This window comes from Phalaenopsis equestris, unplaced genomic scaffold, assembly GCF_001263595.1.
Source record: "Phalaenopsis equestris unplaced genomic scaffold, ASM126359v1 Scaffold200727, whole genome shotgun sequence".
Taxonomy (NCBI): domain Eukaryota; kingdom Viridiplantae; phylum Streptophyta; class Magnoliopsida; order Asparagales; family Orchidaceae; genus Phalaenopsis; species Phalaenopsis equestris.
Genome location: NW_018220535.1, coordinates 579 through 9,323, shown reverse-complemented (window position 1 = coordinate 9,323; position 8,745 = coordinate 579). Strand labels below are relative to the sequence as shown.

The window sequence follows — 8,745 nt, the reverse complement described above, 5'->3', positions numbered from 1 at the left end:
ATATACTGCAAATAAATAGAACATGCTCATACATCAACGCTTCGAGCATTAAACTTAAATAGATATTCATGTCCAATCATATTAAATTAAAACTTTAGAAGTGTATTGAAAATCTCCTTTGGGTAGTATAACAATACAAAATAATAAACATACTTGATGCTTGAATTGTGAGTTTCATATAATTGACATTTATTTATACTTAAATTAGACATGCATATTATCTTTATATATATAAACATATCTAACCAAGTATATAAATATGTTGCAATCGTATTAAAAAAATTATAAAACAATTAATCAACCTTTGGGTGATTTATAAATATTTTATAATCAATGAATTTCAATATACTCATAATTAAATACAAAATTATTTCATAATAAACATCACATACCTATGAGTGATTGAATTTATTTAATTTGACGTCTATTCAACATACTAATTTGGTCACTTTGGTGACTAACAAATTAAAACATAATATAAACATCAAATAAACAATAATATCTCAATTCATCAATTAACTCTAGTAATCTAATTCCAAGATTTAATTTACAGCGAAAATTTTACTCAATTAACATAAATAAAATATAATGAAAAATTACAAATTCAACAATCGAGGCTCTGATACGACATGTTAGGATTTTTAAATTTATAAAATTCAACTTCATGACCCAAAATTCATAAAATTAAATTACCAATATCTTTGAATTTATGATTTTCACCTACACATAATGAGATATACGTACATGTATTCATAATCGCAGATTTCAATTTGAAGATATAGAGTTTGTCTCTCTAATCCTTATTTCTTTTTGTACTTTTCGATGGAGAGAAAATATACATTTCTTCTTCTAGGGAGAGAGATGACCCTTCTCTTATTTATAAGAGAAAAAGATAAGTCTCTTGGGAAGTGACACAACTTTTGTCTTAATTATCCATTATTAACCATCATCCATCATGATGTTTATTGACTAATAAAATTAATGATAATTTAATTAACTAATTAAAGCGAAAGAATACGATGATTTTTGGGAAAAAACATTTATCCGTTATTGACCATCATCCATCATGATGAATCATCCATCATGATGATTATTGCCATCATGATGATTATTGACCAATAGGATTAATGATAATTTAATTAATTAATTTAAGCAAAAGAATACGATGATTTTTGGGAAAAGACATGACTCTTTATTTAGGATAATTGAATTAATTAATTAAAGCAAAAGAATATGATGACTTTTAGGGAAAAACATGACTTTTCATTTAAGATAATTGAATTAATTAATTAAAGCGAAACGATGCGGTAACTATTGGGAAAAGACATGACCCTCTTCTTTTCAGTTAATAAATTACTTTTAAAATAAATGACAGTGAACCACATTAATGAAAAACCAACAACAAGTTATATTGCTAATTTAATAAACTATATATAACTAAAATAAACTTAACCTACCGTCCTCCCCTTCCTCTCTCGAAATTTTTGAGTTCGGCCGCCCTCCCTCTTCTGAGCCTTCTCATTCTCCTCTCAAAATCGCAAAAAGCTTTCGACAACAAGAGCTTAGGGTTTGCCGTTTGTGTGTGTTTTCTAATCTCTACTTCTGTTTGTCCTCGGCGAGCTAGCAACCTCGATTACTCGGTTGCTTGTTTGGCTACCAAGTGTTATCTTTCAGTATCTTCTCTCTAATATTTCATATTTGCCTCTTAGCTGAAATTTTCTTAAATCTATTCAGATTTTTTGAGTGAAACCTAGATTTTGAAGTTTTTGGGAGCGAAATCTCGCATATTTGATCTCTTCTGCTCCCAGAGAATGATGGACTGAAGACATATCTGATCTTAAGATCGATCTCTTTTGCCCATGATGCTCTCCAATAAGAAAAAAACGGCTCCTTTCTGTTCTGATTGGGGAAGCAAGTCATGTTTTTGTATGAAAACAACTCTCTAAATTAATAAGTTATATTATATAATAAACTATTAATAATAATATATTATTCATATAAGTTATATTGTTAATATAATATACTATATATAACGAAAATTACCCTAAACCTACCGGCCACCCCTTCCTCTCTCTTAATTTTTGAGTTCGGCCGCCCTCCCTCTTCTGAGTCTTCTCCTTCTCCTCTCAAAATCTCAAAAGGCTCTCAACAACGAGAGCTTAGGGTTTGTCATTTGTGTGCATTTTCTAATCTCAACTTCAATTTTTCCTCGGCAAGTCAGCATTACCTCGATTGCTCGGTATTCTTGCTCGGTTGCTTGTTTGGCTACCGAGGGTTATCTTTCAGTATCTTCTCTCTAATATTTCATATTTATCCTCAGATTTGCTTCTTAGCTGAAATTTTCTTAAATTTATTCAGTTTTTTTTGAGTGAAACATAGTTTTTGGGAGCGAAATCTCGCATATTTGATCTCTTCTGCTCCCAGAGAATGGTGGACTGAAGACATATCTGATCTTAAGATCGATATCTTTTGCTCCATTATCATGATGCTCTCCAATAAGAAAAAAAACTGCTCCTTTCTGCTCTGATTGGGGAAGCAATTCATATTTTTGTATGAAAACAACCCCCAGATCCAGATGAAGTTAATTCAACACAAAGTTTGAGTAAATATGAACATGAAACCAAGGTGAAGAATCAAAAGGTCTGGATGACATAAATATATTAAATGTAAATGTGATTTTATAAATGAAATGTTAAATACATATATATATATATATATTTTAATGTTTTGATTTTTATTTATATTTTTTGTATTTTTTTTTTGTTTATAAATTGTAACACTTCTAATAAATTAATTTTTATTGGATAAAATTTTGTAAAATAATGTTAATATTCTTATTGTGTAAATTTTTTAATGAAATTTATTCTTGATTTTTTTTTTTTACTTAAGGAATATTTTATGGTTTCAAATCAAATTATTTGCACAAAATTATTATTTTAGTTTTATTTTAAAAAATAATAATTATAATAATTTATTATTCGAACGAGTTAATTTCGAGCCAAACACGAACATGAATATGCTATTTGAGCCGAACACGAACACACTATTCACGAGTCATTTCGAACACGAACCAATTTCGAACGAGCCGAACACGAGCCAGGACTCAGCTCGCTCAGCTTCAGCTTATTTACAGCCCTAGCCCCAATCAATCAGTTTTATGCCATAAGATTAATTAATATTTTGCCGATCAAGCTCTACTTGAGTAGTCTCTAAGTCCATCAACCTTTGCTTTGGTTAGCCTCTGATTTTGTTGACCCTTGGTCGGCCGCTCGATCAGTCTACGACCATCTGTTTACTGTCACTCGGTTGTCCTTCAGACCTTTTGTTTATTCTTTCAGAGCTCTGTTAGATGACACATGCTCTGTTTGATGTTGTTTGATCCGCGGAAGATTCGGTCAAGGTTATTTTCATTAACCCTAATTCCATTTATAAAGTAACAATTGCATTTTTGATGTGATATTAAGGATTTAAGTGTTATGCATGTAAATATGAAACTTTAGGTGTAAGACATATAATTGCATAAGAATTATGTGGTATGAATGTAAATTTTTCTTAACATTTTATTTATTTGTTTTTTATGTCACATTAAATTGCCCTTTTTTTATTTTTAATACAAGATTTTTATTGCTAGCGATCAAAACCAAAATGAAAAATAAAAGTAATTCAATATTAGAAATAGATTTTAAAACAATAAGAATGATTATCTTGATGGATTGTATGTGAATGATTTTGAATTAAGACACTTTCGATGACACCCCCTTAGCTCTTTCCTAGTTATACATCACGCATATAATATAATGACAAAATAAAAATTTTACAGGGAAAATTATTCTATCAGGACTCCGAACGTAAAGATGCGCTCGGACTCCACTGATATGCGGACACGTGGCTTCAAGGACCCACACTCAAATCTTCAGAAAATAAAAAAAGATAACACAAGTGCTTTCCTGTAATCCGGCCCTGTAACACAGGAGAATATTCCTCCCGTGTTATTCAAGTGTTATTGTGGTGATATTTATGTGTTATTGTGTTATTATAACACTGGATATATTCCCAGAAGAGAATAACACATGAATATCATCATAATAACACCTGAATAACGCAGAATAACACAGGGGGAAATATTCTCTGAGCTAAAACAAATTTTTTTTTATCACCTACATGTGGCGTGATTTAATTGGACTTCGAACTTATATCTACGTCTGGAATCCGGATGTAATATTTGTTCAATTTACAGACATATTACACAATTCTCATGTATTTCTATATCAAATACTTAATTTTTGATATTTTGATGTTATAAATCTATTTATTTAATTTTGAAGTAGTTAATAATGATGTTATTTTTCGATGATATTTTTTATATTAATATAAAAATTTAAATTTCATGTGTATAATTATTGAATTTTAAATGTTAAATTTATAAAGATATAAAAATTGTGGCATGCATATAAATGCCTCGATAATAAAATAATAGGGGTTAATATTTGTTCTGTAAAAGTACATGAAAAGGAAGCTGTTAACGTCATTGGCCCGGCCCACATAAATGCAAGGTTGGGCTTATTTGTACGATTCTGACAAGATCAAGTACATTTAGTTATTGGGCTCGCATGCATATATTAATTGAAAATAAAATATGAGAAAATAAAGGATTTTTATGGACATACCACCTAATTTCTATTTATTTATATATCCAACTCCAAAAATTAGATTTTTATATTTATATGACTTAAAATTTTCATATCATAAGAGTGAGTACATAGAATAGGTGGTAGATATGTAAATACATAAGAATTGAGTGGTCCATATGTAAATCCAGAAAAAATTCATTATGATAAGTGACCACTTCTAACTTTTATATAACCAAACTCTTAACATATTAGTTGGAAAAATAGAATAAAAATGTCAAAGCCTAAACTTCACTTTTTGAAAAGTAAGTAATAATTGCATTTTTTTGATGTGACATTAAAGTGTTATGTATGTATGTTAATATATGATAGTTTAGATCTTAGGTATATAAATACATAAGAATTGTGTGGTATGTATTTAACTCCTACTTTTATTTTTAATAAATATTTTATATGTATAACTTTTCATCTCAATTATGTGGTATGTATTTAAGAGGCCAGCATGACATTCCCACGCCCTGACGCAGCGCCCAAGTGTCGAGACCAGTAGCGCCACAATGCCCACTCTAGGTTTCAAAACTTGATAGCTCGACATTTTGGCTCCCTGAGGTAAGCAACAGAACGCACGTTAGAGCTCCATGACACCACTATCGCGACGCCCTAATGCCTGCAGCTGAATTCAAGCAGTTTCATTCAAAATCTCGGCTTCTCTATGGGAAATGTGCATCTTGATTGTGCGAAGGAGAGAATGAGTGTCTTGAAGTGTACCGACGGGAGGGACAATCAATTTACAATAAATTTAGAATTGGGTTTTATTTTAAAAATTAGAATGGCCATTTTGATTGATTTATTCTATGGGAAGTCGATTTGGAAGCATGTGACAATTAAAATGATGCGCCAAACGATACCTCCTTAATGGAAAAAAGAGCACTTATTAGAACTAAGCTATTATTTAAAATCAAAATTATTATTTTTGATTGGGTCTTTTTCGAGCTCATAGATTTGTTGGGCCACAAACTCTCGGGTACAATTTATATTGTTTACGATCTCTCTCAATATTGCTCCTTGGGTCATTCTTTTTTTTTGTGGGCCCGTGACATGTTCCACGATCATTGATTTTATAGGATGTTGAATCCTGATTTGTTTGTGAATCACACTAAAGGAATAAAACATGAAAATGAGAGATAGAATAGAGATGAGGTATTTTTATATGTTGTGTCAACACCCTATATTATATTTAATGCTCATTTATTTATAGAGGTTTATGATTAATGTGAAATGAAAATTACATCCCAACCCTCTTTTATCGGTAGACACTAATCAATCAGTTTTATGTCTTAAAATTGATGAATATTAAGTGGTTCATTTTTTTGCCGGTCAGCCTCTACTTAAGCGGTTTCCGAGTCGATCAACCTCTAGTTCGGCTGTCCTCTGTGTTGGTTTGCCCTTATTCAACCACTCGATCAGTCTTCAACCGGATGTCTACTGTCGCTCGGCCGACCTCTATGTATCTTTATTTATTCTTGTAGATCTTTATCAAGTGAGGTGTGTTCTGTTACTAGTCGTTTGATTTGCGGAAGGTCTGGTCAATGAGACTTTTATTTTAAAACCCCTAATTTTATTTTATAAAAGTAACAATTACATTTTTGATGCGATTATAAGTATTTGAGTGTTATGCAAGTATATATGAAAACTTAAATATAAGATGTATAAATACATAAAATTGTATGGCATGTAAAATTTCCTTAACTCTTTATTTATTTATTTTTTATGTCATATTAAAACGCCCCTTTTTATTTTTAACAAAAGATTTTTATTTCTTAAAAGATAAGAATTGATGCCTCGAGATTTGAATGTTTCTTATCATCTTAAGATTTGTGTCATGCCTTGAGATTTGTGTTGGATGATGAAAATATGTTGGTGGTGTATCAAGAATGATTATATTGACTGATTGTATGTGAAAATGATTTTGAATTAAGATAATATCGATCACGCCCGCTACTCCTTTCCTGGCCGTAAATCAAGCACAAGACAATTGATAAAACAATCAAATGGAAATTTATTGTAGGTCAATCATCGCAACCGTCAAGGTTGTCATTACTTTCATCAAAGTATTCCTGATTGCTATGTCGTTTATTCAACTGAATTGTTTGACTTGATCTCTCAGATGATTTTACCAAGCATTTGGGTTAAAAAAAAAGATAAATATGCATTCTTTATAGATAACTGAAGCACTAATTATATTACATATTAAGCTACATTTTAGATCTTAATATATTATGACTGTGATTGTTCTATAAGTTTGAAAGCTGAAACCCAAAGATTTTCCAAGGGTCTTGATCACTGAAGAGCGAGGTTGAATCACCCTGTTGTTGTTGATGCAAGTGGGGTCTTTCTATGTCTTCTTCAGTTTGTGTGGCTACATTTCTTGTGCCAACAACATTCGAACGGATTCGAAAATTCTGACTCTCCAATGCTGAAATATTGTCATTCGCCACAAAATATGTTATTAAAGAATTACGAAAACAAAAAATAACAATAAGAATGGAAAGTATAGTAGGAAACATACCATCATTGATGAATGCTTCACCTCTAGCATTTGAGTTTCTTGTGATGGTAGCTTGTTTAGTGTTGGCTTTCGAATGTCTTATGAGGGTGTTTGCATCAAAAGCGAGTGCTTCATTGGTTGCGTCGATATAACTCGGCCTGCTAACATTAGAAGCCTTATGTTCTAACCCAGCTGAACGGTGTTCTGGGTCGAATGGGGGGAAGAGAAAAATTCGAAGCTTAGCGGATTTATGATTGCAGTCTTTTGAGAGAGAGTCAAATTCGTCCATCATGTGCTCCAAATCCTCAGCAGTGCCAACCGAGACAAGTATGTTTAAATTTTGACCAGGAAGCTGGTAGCAGATACGGACAGGGCCGCCATATGTTTTCTCCATCTTGAAATAAAATTCTTGAAATGCGGTATCACGGTGGACGGAAAAAATCCGTTTTTGTCCGCCAACATAGTGCAGGTTTCCGTCATTGCCACGGGGGATGAGCTTGCCGCCAAAGCTGCAGAGGAGCTTCACATTGCATGGTGATCGGTCCTCAGCCTTGGCGTCAGCATCGGGCAGGCTGTCCAAGTGGTGGTCGTGATAGAAATTCCAGAAGAGAGGCTTGGGGCAGAGGTCGGGACGGAAATTCCAGTTGACGGAGAGGGGAGCGCAGGAGTTCTTGGAGAAGGGAGTGTTACGAAAAAGGGTGGAAAAATGGAATGGAGAGATGGGAAATTTGACGGGTGGTTTATGCATATGTTCGCTAAAGGAGTGCACAAGCCGCAGCATTTTGCCGAAGCAAGAAGAAGCAGAGGCGGCTGCAGTGGACCTCATTGGGAAAAGCAATCGGATAGGAGAGGGCTACCAAGTGATTCGGGGTAGAAGAAGAAGAGCTCGCAATCTTGGTTTTGGTTCGAAGTGATTGGAGCGGGCTGTGGATTGGAAGAAATTCATAAAATTGAAGTCTTTAAGCGTTCTCATCCGCAGGGAATAGCTAACAAACTCCTCTAATTCCTCAACGGCTGCTGATTCTCTCCTCCTGAGTTCAGAATTCTTGGGCAAAATATCAAGAATGTCCCGGGAAATTCATAATTTAGTTACACCCTCAAACTAGTATAAAACTTACATAAGAATAATTGGGTGTGTCATGACATAATTGTTGCAATTTCTTATTTTTTAAGTTCTTGGGTATGATTTGGTGAAATCTTCTAAGAGAGTTGAGATGTTATTCATATGAATAAGAATAATTGGGTGTTTGATACTTGAACAAATAGAAATGGTTATGTTGCATGGAAATCCATCTTATTAGTTTGGTTTTAATTTTGTTTTTTTTCTTTCCTTTTTATCAATTTACATGTATCTCATTCATGCCTCCCTTGTTGATTTTTGTGTTTGTAATACTTTTTTTTATTCTAGACATGAGATGGTTGTAGGGGCTTAATATATCATTTTAACTTTTTGTTAGCTCAAAAGTTATACAGAGCAGTGTGATTTCAGTTGCCTTTTAAAAATTGTTTTATTGGATAAATTTAGCGTTTTTAATTTACTTGAACCTCATTTCCTTGAAAGAAATTTAG

General features: G+C 32.5%; 1 protein-coding gene across 1 annotated transcript; it reads right to left on the bottom strand.

The window, feature by feature from the left end:
- Positions 1 to 6,889: 6,889 nt before the first annotated feature.
- Positions 6,890 to 8,265, bottom strand: LOC110035920. The gene is made up of 2 exons (XM_020740255.1): positions 7,198 to 8,265; positions 6,890 to 7,104 (listed from the first exon to the last, which is right to left on the bottom strand). Exons 1-2 carry the CDS (start codon positions 8,000 to 8,002, stop codon positions 6,923 to 6,925), a joined length of 987 nt encoding a protein of 328 aa, XP_020595914.1. The 5' UTR covers positions 8,003 to 8,265; the 3' UTR covers positions 6,890 to 6,922.
- Positions 8,266 to 8,745: the final 480 nt, after the last annotated feature.